Here is a 20,631-nt window from a genome sequence, read left to right as displayed (position 1 = left end):
CAACTGGTTTTTATTTTTTATTATTTGTGTTTTTTGAGTTATTTATCTTTTTATTCAGCAACTCTCCAGTTTGCAATTCCATTCTTTATTTTTTTATAGCTTTTGAATTATTTGCCTTCTTCTTTTGACTCTTTCCAGTTTTCAAATGGGAGTCACTGACCCCAAAAACAAATGCTCTGTAAGGCTACCAATGTTCAGGCCCTCTATTCATATTTCAGTCTCTTATTCAAATAGTGCATTGTTGCTAGGCTAATTTGGACCCTAGCAACCAGATTGCTGAAATAGCAAACTGGAGAGCTGCTGATTAAAAAGTCAAATAACTCAAAAACCACAAATAATAAAAAATCAAAACCAGTTGCAAATTTTCTCAGAACATCACTCAGTACATCATACCAACAATTAACTCAAAGGTTAACAATGACCAAGACTGCTTAAGTATGTTATAGATTGGCCAACTTTTCAATTGGTTTTCATTATTTATTTTCTATAGTATTTTTTATAATTATTTGCCTTTTTCTGCTGACTCTTTCTAGCTTTCAAACAGGGGGTCACTGGCCCCATTTAAAAAACAAATGCTCCGTAAGGCTACAATTTTATTATTATTACTACTTTTTATTACTCATATTTCTTTTTCAGGTCCTCTCCTATTGATATTCCAATCTCTTATTCAAATCAGTGCATTGTTGCTAGGCTAATTTGGACCCTAGCAACCAGATTGCTGGAGAGCTGCTGATTAAAAAGCCAAATAACTCATAAACCACAAATAAAAAAAAAAAAATGAAAATCAATTGCAAATTGTCTCAGAATATCTCTCTCTCTGCATCATAATAAAAGTTAAGGTGAACCACCCCTTTAAGAGTGAGCCATTGTGTTTTTATTTTGTTTTGACTTAGACAATTGTTAGATTATTAATGTAATGCAATTTTAGAAACATAGCTACCTTTTACCTGCTGTTTTCAACCAATAAGATTGTGCACTCTACTGTTGTGTAGATAATAACATTGTAGCTCAACTATAAAGTCCAGTAAAAAGTGTTGAAAAAGAAAGGAACAACTGCGGTAGATGCAGCGTGGTTTCAGTTACTCTGGAATTAAGGGGAGAACCTTCATTAAAATAAGAAACATGGCAGTTTGCTTATGAAATTGCATTTTGTCTAGTGCACTTGCAGATTTAAATGACCCCTTATTTCTTATAATACACAGTTTGCAGGAGTCATGTGACAACATCACAAAGCATCAATTGTAAATGATTACAATATACTGGGAAAATGTACCCTTTATGGTATAAGGGTATTTGAAGCCACTAAAGCATCCAATTGTGGAAGACAGGTCATAGAAAGCCAAATATCCTCATATTTTAGAGGGTATATTATTTGTTATAACAGGTATGGGATCTATTATCTGGAAAGCCATTATCCAGAAAGCTCCGAATGACACAATGGCCGTCTCCCACAGACTCCATTTCATCCAAATAAGCCACATTTTAAAAAAAATATTTCCTTTTTCTCTGTAATAATAAAACAGTGCCTTGTACTTGATCCAAACTAAGATAATAAAAGCCTATTGGGTTTATTTTATGTTTAAAGGATTTTCTAGTACACTTAGAGGCACAGTTATCAAGGGTCTAATTTCAAATTCATGTGAGTTTTTATAAACTCCCATAAATTCGATCAAACTCAATTTCAGTTTTTTCTTCTCCGAATAAAACTCAAATGTCAAGAAGGCAAACATCTCCAAATTGAGCCCTGGACCTCTCCCATTGACTTAAACAGGATTTGGCAGGTTTAAGGCAGCGAATAGTCAAATTCGAATTCTTAAAGGGCCAGAGTATGATAAATCTCGAAAATCGAATTTGAATTTTTAAAAAAACTTAAATCTAATTTGGATAACTACCTAGTCGAATTTGACAGTGTAAAACACGATAAAAAAATTTAATTAGATTTTCAATTCGACCCTTAATAAATCTGCCCCTTAGGGTATGAAGATCCAAATTATGGAAAGATCCTTTATCTGGAAGACCCCAGGTCCCGAGCCTTCTGGATAATAGGTCCCATACCTGTAATACACAAGTTGAGTACCGATTAAAACTGATATCACTGTTTAAAAGGAATATTTTTTATAGGACATTTATTGGCTGAATGTAATATAGTGAATAAAGTACCCCCCCTTGTAAATTATAAGGATATTATAAGTTACAGAGGGGTTTCATGACCATATAAAAGCACAAGGCCGAAGGCCTGGAACTCCGAGGTAACTTCTAATATCCTCATATTTTGCAACTGGGGGTACTTTATTTATTATAATACAGAAGTTTTAGTGAGTCATGTGACAGAAATGACATCAGAACTCACCGTTTATAACTGATGACATCAGAACCCACCGTTTATAAGGATATCATTTACAATATATATATTTTTTTGTGTATTATAAGTACATATTTTACAGTTAATTTGTGTGTGTGTGTGCGCCAGTCAGCCTTTCAACTGGCACTGAACTACAGCCCCCTTCAGGGCTGGTATCCTTCAGTCTGCAAAAGGACTTTTTAGAATGTGACACTATTATGAACTATAAATCTCAAGATAAAAATTTTCTAAGCAAAAAGTAATTTAAAACAGGAGGAGGGTCATGTATTTGGCATGAATGTTGAAGAATGAGACAAAAAATATATGCTATATTAGTATATATTATTTTCATTTAATAAAATGACGAAGACAACAGAATCAATTTTCATCCTTAAAAAGAACCGCCATATATTAGAAAAAGATGCATGATGCCAATGTAATTAATATAGAAGAAACATAGGAAGGTTAGGTTCTATGAGGGCTGGAGGACTGCACGGCGGGTATTGCTTATCTACACCTGGGAAGCTTTAAGGATATAGCACAAAAGATGATTCCTAGAGATATTACACCCATCTGTCAAAAGTAATTTCTTTGGCTTGGATGCTGTAAAATTAGCACCAAAATTTTGCAGCCCAACTTGCAGATATAGGGTTAAATATAATCCCCCCTCCTTAGCTGCAACCTTTAAAATGCCAGCAGCCGAGGCAGTCAGCGCGATTAAAGGGCATTAAATTAAAAGATCCCCCTCCTACAACTTCAATCAGAATTTCAGGCCGTGTGTTATTTAGCTTCAGCTCCTCAAGTGCAGCAGAATAACAAATTGCAACACTTTGATTTACTTTCTGCCGACACCAAATGGCGACAGGTGATAAAGAGAGAGCGCCGCAGCACGGGGACGAGAAGCTTTCCCCGGGAAATTAATTCCATCTTAAAGATTCCTATCCCGATATAAATATGTATAGATGGATTTACCTGAGAACTGAGATACATACACACCCATGCACTGGTTATACATACATACACACACACACATATATATATATATATATACTTCTTTGATGAGTATCCGCACTCCAAGGCAATGGATAAATAGGGGTGCACGGTAATATTGACATACAGCAAAATTTTCCAGACCAGCACTCCCTTTTGGTGAAAAATCAACAATCTTTTATTGTGACATGGTATTGTGATACCATGTCACAATAAAAGATTGTTGATTTTTCACCAAAAGGGAGTGCTGGTCTGGAAAATTTTGCTATATATATATATATATATATATATATATATATATATATATATATATATATATATATATATATAGTGAATAAAGTACCCCCTTTTGTAAAATATAAGGATATTATAAGTTACCAAGGAGTTTCATGACCATATAAAAACATGAGGCCGAAGGCCGAGTGTTTTTATACAGGTCATGGAACTCCGAGGTAACTTCTAATATCCTCATATTTTACAACTGGGGGTACTTTATTTATTATAATACACACATTTTAGTGAGTCATGTGACAGAAATGACATCACTACTCACCGTTTATAACTGATGACATCACTACTCACCGTTTATAAGGATATAATTTACAAGATATTCATGGCTTTTGTGTATTATATATATATATATATATATATATATATATATATATATATATATATATATATATATGTAAGATACCCATACATATGTATATAAGTACATACACAAAACATATTACTATTAGGGGCCCATTCACTAAGTTTGAGTGAAGGAATAGAGGAAAAATAGTTCGAATTTTGAATGTTTTTTTGGCTACTTTGACCATCGAATTGGCTACTTCGACCTTCGACTACGACCTTCGAATCGAACGTTTCGAACTAAAAATCGTTCGAATATTCGGCCATTCGATAATCGACCCCCTAGTTTGCCACCTAAAACCTACCGAGGCCAATGTTAGCCTATGGGGAAGGTCCCCACAGGCTTGCTAACAATTTTCTGATCGAAGGATAATCCTTCGATCGATGGATTAAAATCCATAGATCGAACGAATTGCGCAAAATCCTTCGACTTCGATATTCGAAAGTCGAAGGATTTTAATTCGGCAGTCGAATATCGAGGGTTAATTAACCCTCGATATTCGACCCTTGATACATCTGCCCCTTAATGTCACAGGACACACACATTTTTTTTATTTTCTTGTTCATGAAGGAGTTTCATGAGACCTTTTGAAAAACCAGAATAATAACCTTTATTCTTACATAGCAGCACATTTTCAGACAGAGAGGGGCTCCTGCAGGAACTGCCCAAAGCGGCCAGACTGTAATGAAAATCACTGGGGCACAAGTGTGAGCAATGTCAGGGTGACCTCTGGTGTAAATGCTCATCAGCAATTATTGGCTACACAGTTCATACTGTATAAGATTCCTAAAGGGTCCGATTTAGTCGAAGCTGCCAAGACAGACATAGGATATAGACTCACATCTCTTTATTGACTTAGTTATGTGGACAAAACTTGCTGACGTGGGATCTGACTGGGTTTGCAAAAACAAAAAAAAGTCCTATAGGCCAAGGACAAATAAAGGGACGATGTGGGTGACGTTGGGGAAGAGGTGGTGATGTCAGGGTGGGGTTAAGATGTGGGTTAAGATGTGGCAATTGACAATTGGCAAATTGCCACATTAAAGGGGTTGTTCACCTTCCAAACACTTGGAAGATTGTTCCCCAGAAATAAAGACTTTTTTCAATTACTTTCCATTATTTATTTTTTACTGTTTTTCCAAAATCTAAGTTTAAAGATAATGTTCCTGTCTCTAATGTTTCAGTCCGGCAGCTCAGTAATTCAGGCAAGGACTCTAAACTGTTACAATTTTGCAACATTTAGTTGAGACATTTCTCAGCAGCATCTCTGGAGTATTAGCAACTATTGTATCAATTCTAACAGCTGCCTGTAATGAAACCCAGAGATTCTGCACAGCAGGGACAAAGATAAGAAATGTATCAACTTAGCGGCAGATTTATCAAGGGTCGAAGTGAATTTGAGGGAATTTTTGAAGTAAAATATTCGAAATTCAAAGTAATTTTTTGGATACTTCGACCATCGAATAGGATACTATGACTTCGAATTTACTTCGACTTCAATTCGAAGTAAAAATCGTTCAAATATTTGAATATTCGATAATCGAAGTACTGTCTCTTTAAAAAAAACGTCGCCAAATTAAACCTGACGAAGTGCTATGTTAGCCTATGGGGACCTTCTACAACCATTTTCTAAGTCTTTACACATCGAAGTAAAATCGTTCGATCAGACGCTAAAATCAACGATTCGAATGATTTCATCGTTCGATCGAACGATTTTACTTTGATCGTTCGATTGCCAAATTCAGTAAAAGAACCTTCGACTTCGAAGTCGAAGTATTTTAATTCGATGGTCGAATTTCGAAGTACTTTTTACTTCAAAATTCGACCCTTGATAAATCTGCTCCTAAATGTATCAATTTAGAACAGTTTAGAGGGTCGGCGACACCCCCTCCCAGAGCTGCTTTAGAAGATGAAAAAAAAACACTTTACACTTGAATATTAGAAAAACGGTGACATACAAAATAAAAAGTAATCGGAAAAAGCCGTTGTTTTTGGTGATCTATTGGAAAACAACTAGTTGTTTGAAGGTGAACAACCCCTTTAATCTAATAGAGTCCCATACCTCCCAACTGTTTTTCGCAGGACAGTCCTGATTTTAATAGCTCAACCGGCAGTCCCAGATTGTTAATGAAATGCCCTGACTTTCTCTTTGATCTCCTGCACTGAACAGCCAGAAAAAGATACAAAGTTTCTAACTCAATTGGCTTTTGGCAGAGAGTCCAGAATACGTGGCGGTGCACTTTAATACTTTTGTATCAATTTAAGATAAGCAAAGAAACAATTGTGACAATTTAAGATAAGCAGGTCTCTTGGGGAAACTGTGACTTGCATCTTAAAGGGGTTGTTCACCTTCAAACATCTAGTTGTTTTTAGATAGATCACCAGAAATAACTTTTTTCAATGACTTTCTATTTTCTATGTGTGACCATTTTTCTAATATTGAAGTGTGAAGTGTCATTCATCACCTTCTGAAGCAGCTCTGGGAAGGGGGGTCACCGACCCTGTAAACTGTTCTAAATGGATACATTTAGTTGATACATTCCTTATCTTTGTCCCTGCTGAGCAAAATCTCTGGGTTTCATTACAGGCAGCTGTTAGAATTGATACAATAGTTGCTTATTCTTCTCCCTCTTTCTATTTACAAAATGTGGGTGGTATGGAGTCCTGCCCAGTGTTCCTAATTTGAAAAACTGGACAGGCAGTTTTGACATGGTGAGCCCTTCCAAACACCGGGCTGCCTAGGTCAAAACCGTGCATGTGGCAACCCTAGCAATCACATTTTGGTTAAGGTGTGTTTAGTTCTGCAACAGCATATACCTGTATATCAGCGTTCATACCACCTATTTTCCTTTTACAACCTTTTAACTTTCCTATACCAATAACTGCATATATATATATATATATATATATATATATATATATATATATATATATATATATATATAATTTCCAATATATATATATATATATATATATATATATATATATATATATAATTTCCAATATATATATATATATATATATTATATATATATATATATATATATATATATATATATATATATATATATATATATATATATATATATATATATATATATATGTATTATTTATATATAGGTACAGTACTTTAAATTTTAAATATTATATTTCAAAAATATGACAGAGTTGCCTTGGCAAGAATTCTTAGCTCTATCAGTCTGCCAGGTGCAGTATACACCTGTAAACACCCGGCACAAATACAAACATTAACATCATTCCTTCAATATCCCTAAACAGACAAGCTAAATCGTTTGGATTGATGAAAACACAAACCCTAAAAATAACCTTGTTTAAGCACTTATTTATTACATACATTTTCCCCAAACTGCCAGACCAGAATAAAGACAATGATTAATTTGTGCACAGAATATTACTTGCCTGCCGTTTTGTAAATTTCCAAAGTCTCCATAGACTTGTACTAAAAATGAATAGTAGAAAATAAATGGTGTTCAATTAAAGCCTATGGAAAAGCATCTCAACCAATGCATGTTACATGACTTAGAGAATGCAGCAAGTCTTTTTATAATACAAATGTTAAATACAAAGAACTAGTACAGGTATGGGATCTGTTATCTGGAAACCCATTATCCAGAAAGCTCCAAATTAAGGAAAGGCCATCTCCTATAGACTACATTTTATCCAAATAATCCAAATTATTGAAAGATCCGTTATCAGGATCAAGATTTGGGAAGAATGCTTATTTGATCTGCTAGATAAAACTGAAAGCCCAGCTTGAAGGTCAATTAGACATTTGGGGAATTAATTGCTGTCCCAGATATGTAGACCTATAATGAGTTAAAAGGGAGGCCTAACCAAAGGTTGGAGCTCTAAAGAGGTTTCAGATGAAAAAACAACCCTTGAAGGCTCACATCAAGCCTTGTTACAATTATTGTCACATCAAGGATTGTAAGGTTTTTCTACCTTTCTACTTGAATGTTTGCTTAAAAACTGAAATGTAAAAAACTCGAATTAATACGATCAGGGAAAAACTTGAATACGCTAATTGATCAAGCTGTCGGCAAAAAAAAACCTTGAATAGCTCAAATTGATTGAGTTTTCGAGTGCAAACCCGGCGGAAAAAAAAACCCACGAAAATCATGACTTCTACATGACCTCAACAAGATTTAGCTGGAGTATTTTCGGATTCTAGCTTTTTGCAGCTTCAGGGCATAATAAATCTCGAAATATTTAAGTTTTTTTTATGCCGAAAAATTTTTACTGTTTTTTTTTTTCCAGTTTTTACTGAAACAACTTCCCTCGAAAACTCGGATTTTTCAGGAAAAAAAAAAAAACTCGACCTTTGATAAATAACCCCGTAAATGATCATATTTAGAAACACTATCTGCTTATTCTAATCTAGCACCTGCTCAAATCATCTATAACGTGTGAAGAAAAGTCATTATTGCTGATCTCGTGGCATCTCTGCTGGCTTCCTGGCAACCTGCTGGCTACTGTGATGGGTTTAATCTTCATGTATACTTGAAAGATCAATCTTGTCTGTTCCTTTACTGCACTACTTACCTCTTATTCACTGTCTCGTCTCTGTAAAGTGTTTCCTCTATTGCCCTTCATTTAGCTTTACCTATTAGCCCGACCCTCTGTATTTTAAAAAGGGGTGTTTACAACTGGGAATATAAGCTCACATTTGCAAATGGGTTTTTATTGGCACCACCCTATTCAGGGGACAGAATTATTAACCATAGAGTATAGTAGGTAGGTGAACAATAGCAGTCAACATTTTGGTTATCTGATACTTACAGTAATGGTCCTGTTCATAATAAAAGGCATGCTTGGCACAGATTTATCATATTATGTCTTTACTATTAAACAGTAATTCAGCCCAGATAGCAAACATACGTTTTTTAAAGAGATAAAGGGATACTGTCATGGGGGGAAATGTTTTTTTCAAAACACATTAGTTAATAGTGCTGCTCCAGCAGAATTCTGCACTGAAATCCATTTCTCAAAAGAGCAAACAGATATTTTTATATTTAATTTTGAAATCTGACATGGGCTAGACATATTGTCAGTTTCCCAGCTGCCCCCAGTCATGTGACGTCTGCTTTGATAAACTTCAATCACAGTTGGAGTGATATCACACGATCCACCACTGCAGATACCAATTGGCAAATATGTGCAAATTGCGGCTTATGATTTTGGTAGTGAGAATAGTGTCATTTCTGGCCCACCATGAGCTGGCCAGAAAGATAAGCTGTGAAAGAAACCCTGGAATATTTAGAAGATGCAGGCTGCAGTTAATTTCAGGGTTCCTGTGCTTCTAATTGTGTGCAATCATTGGTGCTTGACTCAAGTTACTAAGGAGTATGAAGGACAGAAGTACCATAAATAGCATAAATGAAAGCTCAAATGTATTTAGCAACTGCTAGAGGGACATAAGCCTACATAATAAAGACATCTAACAATTCTTTCACAATATAATATGTTTTTAACCAATTTTTCACCAATCTGATGCTGGGGCACCGGACAAGCCCTGTCATAACTAGGGGGCCATACGTCAAACATCAATAAAACATTTGCACAAATAAAACATAACATTTTCTATAATACACATAAGCTATTTATATTATTATAACTGTGGTGTGATGTCTTTATAAGATCAAACAAACTGTTGATGTCTAGATTGCTTATAAAATGCAGCAATAATAATAACTCTATCTATAGTTTATATTTTTCCAGGGGCAAGTCAAAGGGTAACCCCTTTATGGCTGCCAGACCTCATTAATTGTCCTGTATAACAATGCCCAACAAAAACATCCATATAATATTTAACAAGGGAAAAGACAAACAGTGGTAACAATGTAAGCAAGTAGGGATGGGCAAATTTTGTCACCTGGTTTCGCCGCAAAAATGACGCCCATAGACTTGTATGGCGTTGTGTCGTTTTTACGCCCATAGACCTTAATGGGCGTCGGCAACATTTCGCCGGCGGCAAATTTTTGGCGAAACGAAATGGGTCAAATTCGCCCATCCCTATAAGCAAGACTGAACAAAAAACAACAAGGATCCAAGACTCATGCAGGTTATGCAGCATCAGGTGCAAAGTTTGCTCAGAGTCTAGTAACCCACAGCAACCAATCAGCAGTTAGTGTTCATTGGTACATTGGTAGGCAAACCTGGCATGTTTTATTACATTACACCCAAGACGTAAATTACTCATAATAAATGCAAACTCATATCAAAGAAACCGAAAAAAACTTTTACAGGGAACAACTGCAGATATTAATTGAGGAATACAGACAAATTGGAACAAAGGTTCTACAGACAAGTGCAAAATTCTGAGAGAATGGAGCACATTGTCTATACTTAAATAATTTAGATTATGCATAACAGGCTAATTGAAGAAGAGGGGAGTTTGGTCCTATTGTATTTGATATTTTTGTTCTGTTCTACAAGCTCATTTGAATATGCACCATCATCCTTTATAGCCATCAATAAACATAATTATTTTCTGCCTGGGTTGTCCAAGACACATGGGGGTAGTGTGAAAGCAAAGAGCGATGAGCAGGCCATATTTTTATTCCTACTGTGCCTCGGGATTCACACCGTGCAGGAGGGGTGCCAAGCATGTGGGCATGGAAAAGTATAAATGAAGAACACTGCATATTCAGGTTTCCAACAAGAAAATGCACTGGAATTTTTTTTAAAAAAAAAGTTTAAGCAAAAGAGGCTGAAGTATCTACAGTTTCATCGTGCATATTACTACTTTATGGAGTCACCAAATCCTTCTTTTAGGGAAATGTTTGACTGATTTGATTTCTGTCGAGGCATAAAATGCGTCAGGTGACTGCACATTACAGAATGGGAAGTATGTTTCATGATAATGCCTGTTCGTTGTTTTAAACATAGCTTTATAATAAAGCTTTTTGAATTTTATCTGCTGTTTTGCAGGACACTTTCCTTAACCCCCTTGGCTTCTTGGATTATGTATTGACTGGATTGGGGACCAGGTTGTGGAGGTGCCTGTTACAACAAGAGTATGCCCAGTTCAGGGGAAAATGCGGGATATGGACATGGAAGTCATTTTGGTCATTATTCATGATTAATGACCAAACACATGACACGGGACTGACTTATCAAGGAGAAAGTTTCCTGGGATAACACAGGGTAGGCTTCATATGTAGCCCTTTAAATATAGATTTAGTTCATTATAATGGATGCTGGCAGGATTTGAAAATTGGAATCATCTCCAATCAAGATGGAGCAGGACAAAATTTGTTTGTGTTCCTTGAAGAAACCCTTGTTCTTTTTTTGAGAGGTAACCAATTAGTGCTCCCGTCAAAACTTCCTATGGGAGGCATAGAAGCACAGCATCTATCTAACAGCAGCATAAAGCTAGTAGTAAACAAAACCTTTCCCTTTAACCCTTTCAGTGCCACAGAAGGATAGAAACTGTGGCACCTGCATAGGTCTGTAATGTAACACCATGTTTGTATCTCATACCAGTATGAGACCTGTTATCCGGAAACACGTTATCCAGAAAGCTCCGAAGTAAGGAAAGACTGTCTCCCATAGACTTCATTATAATAAAATAATTAAAACATTTTTAAATGATTTGCATTTTCTTAGTAATAATAAAACAGTCTCTTGTACTTGATCCCGACTAAGATGCAATAAATCCTTATTGGAAGCGAAACCAGCCTATTGGGTTTATTTCATGTTTACATGATTTTCTAGTAGACTTAAGGTATGAAGATTCAAATTGCGGAAAGATCGGTTATCTGGAAAACCTCAGGTCCCTGATTCAACAACCCACGAGCATCGGTGCATGGATTTCACAGCATTTTACTGTAGTGTTGTGGTTTTCAGATTTTTTTCGATGCTCATCCTCTCAAAGGTATCCAAATTTAATAAGGGCCTGCCTTGGCTCATAACAAGGTTACAAACAAGGTTACAAATATTTGAAAGCATTACTGGTTCCACCATTGAGCCTCTAATGCCAATAACATCTAGGAAAGCAAATCCATGTTCATCCCAAAGTAAAAAGTATTTATGAGAGCAAATAGGCATTCTCCCCAAATTTTACCCTAATTAGGATTAAAGGTATGCACACCCTTCAATGTGCTCCTACTGGGACTCAGTACCACAGTTTGGAGGCAGCTTTAATTTTTAATTCTGAGTGCATAGAATTATGAAACTGGCATAAAATGCATTCTGCACCAGTGAAGCTAACCTACTTCTTATAGAAAAATAGAAGGAAAAAAGAGTAAATTGGGGAGACCAAACCTTTTACTATTGTGAATTATAGGTCCCTCCAGTGTTAGAAAGCCAGCAGTGAAAGAGTTAAAAGGCAGCTAATATCTGCATGCCACCTCCTAATTGTAGGTCTGATGCTCACAGAAGCTAAGTCAATTAGTGAGAGATTGCCACTAACAAAATCAGGGTGCCCCAAAATTTACAGGATCTAAATTAAGTCTCCTCAAACTGTACCTGCAGCTAAGTTAATCACATGTTCAAGGACCCACAGCTTTTAAGTTCTGGATTTACTGTTTGTACTTCCACTCTCACAGAGCAATAAGGAGCCAAGGCTTCTTAGTGTGTTTGATTATGTCTGTGGTCTAGCCTTGGTTGGAACCCAAGACTCAGAAAAGATGTAACTACTTTTAATAACGGTATATTGTAGTACGAAATGTTACTGAGAATCACTGAGACCCAGCTTTGGGCCTGGACTTATAATTTAAGAACTCCTGATCTACGGAACCTATGCACTGAGAAAAAAGGTAAACTCCAGGTTCCAATCACTCTGGATAACAGGTCCCATACTTGTACTGTGCTTTATAATGGTTGGCGATACTACTCCCTTTCAGGCACAATTAGAAGTCTGAGGGATTTTTTTAAATGGGGCTGTAAACCAAGAAATAAAATGGTATCTAATAAAAAAACATTTTAAATCTAACCAGCTTTCCAAAACACACCTTTAAGTTAATTTTCAGTATGTTATAGAATGGCTAATTCTACACAACTTTTCAATTGGTCTTTACTATTTATTTTTTATAGTTTTGTAATTATTTGCTTTCTTATGACTCTTTGAAGCTTTCAAATGGGAGCTACAATTGCTTCAACGACTATAAACGTGTTGTTATTGCTACTTTTTATTACTCATCTTTCTATTCGACTATCTTCTGTTCATATTCCAGTTTCTTATTCAAATCAGTGCATGGTTGCTAGGGTAATTTGGACCCTAGCAAACAGATTGCTGAAATCACAAACTCAGAGCTGCTGAATAAAAAGCTCAATAACCCAAAAACTACAGATAATATAATAAAAAATGAAAATCAATTGCAAATTGTCTCAGAATTTCACTCTCTACATCCTACTAAAATTAAATTCAAAGGTGAACAATCCCTCTCACTACATTTACATTTTTACTTTTCAAAAATTTTATCTTTAAAATATAAGTGCTATTTGAAAGCAGCATCTGTCTGTCCCTTACCTCTTCTCTGCACAGTTGTTCTGACTTTTGAAACAATGCAACAGAAGCCAGCTGATCAACAGACTTCTGAAGATGCATGCTGAGTTAACTTCTAACACATTGTTTCAAGACAATGAACCACCAGTGCAGAAAGGGGGAAAGAGAAACAACTTTTAACACAGCTACATTTATGTTTAAAATCATTATATATTGGAACGCTACTAAGAATGCCATTTTCTTTCTTTAGTTAAAAAGTTATTATTGAATTTACATCCCCTTTAATATCTCATTTCTTTTGTAAAACTTGTTAAATTCCAGCATTTCCAGCACTCTTATGTGGAAGACTTTAACAATGACATCCCTGTATATGTAATACCAGAAAAGCCAGAGGAAATCCAATATATCTCATATCTTACCTTAATTTTCTTACCTTTGGAATACTAACAGATTTAGAGATTTATCTGATAAAGCATATGTCTTCCAAATTCAGCTTTGAGCGATACAGGAACTTCCCTTGGCTCACTGTTCTACTGCATGTTCCGATGTAATAGACAATATTGCTGTATAGGGAATAATGTACCCACTTTTGCAAAACATAAAGATATTACAAGTTACAGAGGAGAGCTAGGATCATATAAAGGCACAAGGTTCTTTTACACACCATGAAACTCCAAGGTGACTTCCAATATTCTTGTGTTTTAAAACAGGTTATATTTAATAGTTTGACTTGACAAATGTGTCATGTGACACAAGTGACATCATTAAACAACAGTATCATCACAAATCAATGTTAATAAAAACATATTTTACAGGATAATCATAGCTCTTAACTTCTGAATTGTGGAAACCCTAAGACGCAGAATACAGTAACAAGTATACCTGCTCCATGTTTAGTAACCATGTGCTAATAGGCTGCTTTATGTTACTAGACCTTGAGCAAGCATTGAACCTGTTATTAACCCCCCCCCCCGAATACTCTTGCTAAGGACTAATATCTGCAAATATTCTAAATGCTTTGGCTGCAAGTTTGTTCAAAGCACTCGAAGTTCGTTACATGTAAACACAAAACAATTACAATAGGAGTTCAAAACCAAAGAAAAAGGCACAGTGACTTTGGGGTACTAGGTTCAAGTCTAGGGTACAATCTGATATGATTATTATAACATGATTTTGGCCTGACAGGCAGATTAAATATCACTGGCATAGCTCTAGCACTGTGTTCACATTTCTACAGTTGACATACATGATTGAAGTGACAGCAAAAGATGTCCCCGGTAAATAATTTCATGGATCTGTGTGCCATACAAGGCTGCCAATGAGCCATGTGCACATTCTACATGAATTCCTTAGCTGCCATCATTACTGCAATTCTTCCCCTTTCTAAGTATTTAAATACTTAAACTGACATTATGTATCTGGCATTAGGAACAAATCTGAGATAGATCTTTGCAGTTGGTCAGTTTTACTTATCTAAAATATCAGCAGGAAGTCAAAAATTATTATTCCCTAGAGCAGATATTCACACAAAAAAAGCACTGTCACTAGAGATTCAAATTAGGGACAGTTGCCAATAATTTTAGATGGCAATTCTATCTGGACAAGTTATTATAAGGTTGTGGATCCACCACACCCCTGTTCTCTCAAACACTGCACTGGTGGTGCCGGCTAACCACTGACCTGACTTGGTCCCTTGACAACAGCAAATATAGTAAGAAAGTAACAATTTATGCAGTTAGGGGGCTTACCCCATTTATTGCTTCACCAAAAAGTATCAACGTTTCGGGGGTAAACCCTCCCTTCATCAGAATACAAACTGCAGTGCACACGCACACCATTTTAAAAAAGTCTTTAATTCTGGTGAATAATCTGAAAACAAATCAACTGAAAAAGTGTTTGGAAGAAGAACAACCCCTTATGTTCCACACTTAACAAAACCGTTTCCCTATACCTTTAAAGCACCAATCACACATTTACGCTTTGCCTCCACAGCCTCCCTTACTTAAATACTGTATATCCTGATAGGGCATGGACAAATATATGTCATAAAATGCTCTGGGTGACCCTAGTTGTCATAAAATACTGGGGGTCACACACTGTGTCTGTCATGAAATGCTCTGGGTGACCCTAGTTGTCATAAAATACTGGGGGCCCCACTGTGTCTGTCATGAAATGCTCTGGGTGACCCTAGTTTTCATAAAATACTGGGGCCACACTGTGTCTGTCATGAAATGCTCTGGATGACCCTAGTTGTCATAAAATTCTGGGGGTCACACTGTGTCTGTCATGAAATGCTCTGGGTGACCCTAGTTGTAATAAAATACTCGGGCACACTGTGTCTGTCATGAAATGTTCTGGGTGACCCTAGTTGTCATAAAATACTGGGGGGCACACTGTGTCTGTTATGAAATGCTCTGGGTGACCCTAGTTGTCATAAAATACTGGGGGCCACACTGTGTCTGTCATTAAATGCTCAGGTGACCCTAGTTGTCATAAAATACTGGGGGCCACACTGTGTCTGTCATGAAATGCTCTGGGTGACCCTAGTTGTCATAAAATTCTGGGGGTCACACTGTGTCTGTCATGAAATGCTCTGGGTGACCCTAGTTGTCATAAAATTCTGGGGGTCACACTGTGTCTGTCATGAAATGCACAGGTGACCCTAGATATCATGAAATACTGGGGGCTACACTGTGTCTGTCATGAAATGCACAGGTGACCCTAGTTGTCATAAAATACTGGGGGCCACACTGTGTCTGTCATGAAATGCTCTGGGTAACCCTAGTTGTCATAAAATACTGGGGGCCACACTGTGTCTGTCATCAAATGCTCTGTGTGACCCTAGTTGTCATAAAATACTGGGGGCAACATGGTGTCTGTCATGAAATGCTCAGATGACCCTAGTTGTCATAAAATACTGGGGGCCACACTGTGTCTGTCATGAAATGTTCTGGGTGACCCTAGTTGTCATAAAATACTGGGGGGCACACTGTGTCTGTTATGAAATGTTCTGGGTGACCCTAGTTGTCATAAAATACTGGAGGCCACATTGCGTCTGTTATGAAATGCTCTGGGTGACCCTAGTTGTCATAAAATACTGGGGGCCACACTGTGTCTGTCATGAAATGTTCTGGGTGATCCTAGTTGTCATAAAATACTGGGAGCCACACTGTGTCTGTCATTAAATGCTCAGGTGACCCTAGTTGTCATAAAATACTGGGGGCCACACTGTGTCTGTCATGAAATGTTCTGGGTGACCCTAGTTGTCATAAAATACTGGGGGTCACACTGTGTCTGTCATGAAATGCTCTGGGTGAACCTAGTTGTCATAAAATACTGGGGGTCCCACTGTGTCTGTCATGAAATGCTCAGGTGACCCTAGTTGTCATAAAATACTGGGGTAACACTGGGGGCCACACCAGTGTCGGACTGGGACACCAGGGGCCCACCAAAAAACCTTAGACCAGGGGCCCACCAAAAAACTTCAGACTCATGATCCACTCTCAGTACTATTTTCTTCCTCTCCTCACTCAACCTCTATTCTCCTAGTCTCTTTTCTTTAAATGCTATAATCTATTATTCCATCTATTTAGCCTCTTTATTCTCATAGAAATAGGGAATGGTCATGAAATAGGCCAAATGTTTAGCAGCATGAGGACCCACTGACACCTGGGCCCACCGGGAGTTTTCCTGGTATCCCTGTGGGCCAGTCCGACACTGGGCCACACTGTGCCCTAGGGCCTACGATTGAATCAGCCCGATATCGCCCACTTCAATGTCCCCAAACGGGTGGATCTCTACGACTATGGCCACCTTTACACATATTTCAATGGACTTTAAATCCATATTACATTTATTCTCTATTACAAACAGGTGCACAGTTGCTATAACATGTGGGATTTACATGGAAAGGGGTATTCAACATTATTAAAAAGGGGGGCCGATTCATAAATATGCCAAGTAATCTTGCACCCATATTTATAACTTTTTTCATTTTTTTTTTCTATTTCAAACAGGGCACCCATTCGGACGGTGTCCCTCATACAAAGTGTCACAGCTAGCAGCAAGCCTGTACCACCTGTGTTGAGATAAGTGACGTGTCAGCACCACAGAAAACAAAGCCAAGTGAGGATGGAAATGGCTGAACTACAGGGACACACTGAGGGCTGTGTAAGGTCCTGTCATAAGCAGCAGCAGCAGCAGAGATTCATTTAGCCCCAGTTATAAATGAGAGGAGTATATTAGTCAGACTGGCACCTGCACAAGTCTCACACGTCACACAATATGAAGGGGTGTCGGATTTGTTACTACTCTGCGCCTCAGGGTGTTTAATTAACCCCTAAACTCCCAGGATCAGGCGGCTAAAGGTGCGCGTGGGGCTGCGTGGCCAATTCCCTGAGCATCTCTCCATGTGGCAGGCACTGTGTATACACAAGGCAAGGGCTGTACACGTCATATGGTGCATGGTGCCGCTGCTGCTGGGCTTTCCATCAGTGATGTGCCTTCCAGCCCCAGGCCTCCCCTTATCCCCGGCCTGTCTTACCGCTCTCTGCGGGAGGGGTCCTGCTGGAAGCCGGGCTTGGTGGGCGCCATGTTCCGGGCAGCGGCCCCGCTGTGTCCGGTGGGTCAAAGCAGCGGGCATCCCGGGCCCAGTGTGGGGGGAGCCGACATCCTCCGCTCACAGAGCCGCTTGCATGAGCCCCGAGCCCGGCCGAGCCCTCCACCTCCTCCCCAGGGTGAGAGCAGATCTAACTAGCGCTGCATCCCTCCATCACTGGGCTCCATCACACCGCCCTCCCTTCTCTCCTCCTCGGCTCTCCCTCCTCCTCTCTCCCACTTCTCCCTTCTCCTTTATTCCATCTTTCTATATATCTGCCTCATGCCTGATCTCCCTCACTTTCTATACAGCTGCCTCATACCTGATCTACCTCCCTTTCCATATATCTGCCTCACTTTCTATATATCTGCCTCACTTTCTATATATCTTCCTCACTTTCTATATATCTCCCTCACTTTCTATATCTCTGCCTCACTTTCTATATATCTGCCTCACTTTCTATATATATGCCTCACTTTCTATATATCTGCCTCATGCCTGATCTCCCTCACTTTCTATATATCTCTCTCACTTTCTATATATCTCCCTCACTTTCTATATATCTGCCTCATGCCTGATCTCCCTCACTTTCTATATATCTCTCTCACTTTCTATATATCTCCCTCACTTTCTATATATCTCCCTCACTTTCTATATATCTCTCTCACTTTCTATATATCTCCCTCACTTTCTATATATCTCCCTCACTTTCTATATATCTCCCTCACTTTCTATATATCTGCCTCATGCCTGATCTCCCTCACTTTCTATATATCTCTCTCACTTTCTATATATCTCCCTCACTTTCTATATATCTGCCTCATGCCTGATCTCCCTCACTTTCTATATATCTCTCTCACTTTCTATATATCTGCCTCACTTTCCATATATATGCATAACTTTCTATATATCTGCCTCACTTTCTATATATCTGTCTCACTTTCTATATATCTCCCTCACTTTCTATATATCTGCCTCATGCCTGATCTCCCTCACTTTCTATATATCTCTCTCACTTTCTATATATCTCCCTCACTTTCTATATATCTCCCTCACTTTCTATATATCTCTCTCACTTTCTATATATCTCCCTCACTTTCTATATATCTCCCTCACTTTCTATATATCTGCCTCATGCCTGATCTCCCTCACTTTCTATATATCTCTCTCACTTTCTATATATCTCCCTCACTTTCTATATATCTGCCTCATGCCTGATCTCCCTCACTTTCTATATATCTCTCTCACTTTCTATATATCTGCCTCACTTTCCATATATATGCATAACTTTCTATATATCTGCCTCACTTTCTATATATCTGTCTCACTTTCTATATATCTCCCTCACTTTCTATATATCTGCCTCATGCCTGATCTCCCTCACTTTCTATATATCTCTCTCACTTTCTATATATCTCCCTCACTTTCTATATATCTCTCTCACTTTCTATATATCTCCCTCACTTTCTATATATCTCCCTCACTTTCTATATATCTCCCTCACTTTCTATATATCTGCCTCATGCCTGATCTCCCTCACTTTCTATATATCTCTCTCACTTTCTATATATCTCCCTCACTTTCTATATATCTGCCTCATGCCTGATCTCCCTCACTTTCTATATATCTCTCTCACTTTCTATATATCTGCCTCACTTTCCATATATATGCATAACTTTCTATATATCTGCCTCACTTTCTATATATCTGTCTCACTTTCTATATATCTCCCTCACTTTCTATATATCTGCCTCATGCCTGATCTCCCTCACTTTCTATATATCTCTCTCACTTTCTATATATCTCCCTCACTTTCTATATATCTGCCTCATGCCTGATCTCCCTCACTTTCTATATATCTGCCTCATGTCTGATCTCCCTAACTTTCTATATATCTGCCTCACTTTCTATATATCTCCCTCACTTTCGATATATCTGCCTCATGTCTTGCTCTCGCTCACTTTCTATATATCTGCCTCATGCCTGATCTCCCTCACTTTCTATATATCTGCCTCACTTTCTATATATCTCCCTCACTTTCTATATATCTGCCTCATGTCTGATCTCCCTCACTTTCTATATATCTGCCTCACTTTCTATATATCTACCTCACTTTCGATATATCTGCCTCATGTCTGCTCTCCCTCACTTTCTATATATCTCCCTCACTTTCTATATATCTCCCTCACTTTCTATATATCTGCCTCACTTTCTATATATATGCCTCACTTTCTATATATCTGCCTCATGCCTGAACTCCCTAGCTTTCTATATATCTGCCTCATGTCTGATCTCCCTCACTTTCTATATATCTCTCTCACTTTCTATATATCTGCCTCATGCCTGATCTCCCTCGCTTTCTATATATCTGCCTCATGTCTGATCTCCCTCACTTTCTATATATATGCCTCACTTTCTATATATCTGCCTCATGCCTGCTCTCCCTCACTTTCTATATATCTGCCTCATTTCTGATCTCCCTCACTTTCTATATATCTCCCTCACTTTCTATATATATATGCCTCACTTTCTATATATCTGCCTCATGCCTGATCTCCCTTGCTTTCTATATATCTGCCTCTTGTCTGATCTCCCTCACT

General features: G+C 37.8%; 1 protein-coding gene across 5 annotated transcripts in view; it reads right to left on the bottom strand.

Annotated features, from left to right (window-relative positions):
• The window catches only part of npas3.L (neuronal PAS domain protein 3 L homeolog), a 295,122-nt gene that overhangs the window by 257,233 nt on the left and 17,258 nt on the right, over positions 1 to 20,631 (bottom strand). The window contains exon 1 of one of the 5 annotated variants that reach the window (XM_041573348.1): positions 17,978 to 18,232. The exons of 3 other annotated variants lie outside the window; for them this stretch is intronic. In XM_041573348.1, the coding sequence (XP_041429282.1) occupies positions 17,978 to 18,027 (50 nt within the window). In that variant the 5' untranslated portion in view covers positions 18,028 to 18,232. Of the gene's footprint in view, positions 1 to 17,977; positions 18,233 to 20,631 lie in introns of those variants that run through there. One more of the 5 variants, XM_041573349.1, reaches the window with a different exon arrangement.

This window comes from Xenopus laevis, chromosome 8L (genome assembly GCF_017654675.1).
Source record: "Xenopus laevis strain J_2021 chromosome 8L, Xenopus_laevis_v10.1, whole genome shotgun sequence".
Taxonomy (NCBI): Eukaryota; Metazoa; Chordata; class Amphibia; order Anura; family Pipidae; genus Xenopus; species Xenopus laevis.
Note: the sequence above shows the minus strand (reverse complement) of the source record. Positions and strands in the feature narration are given on the sequence as shown.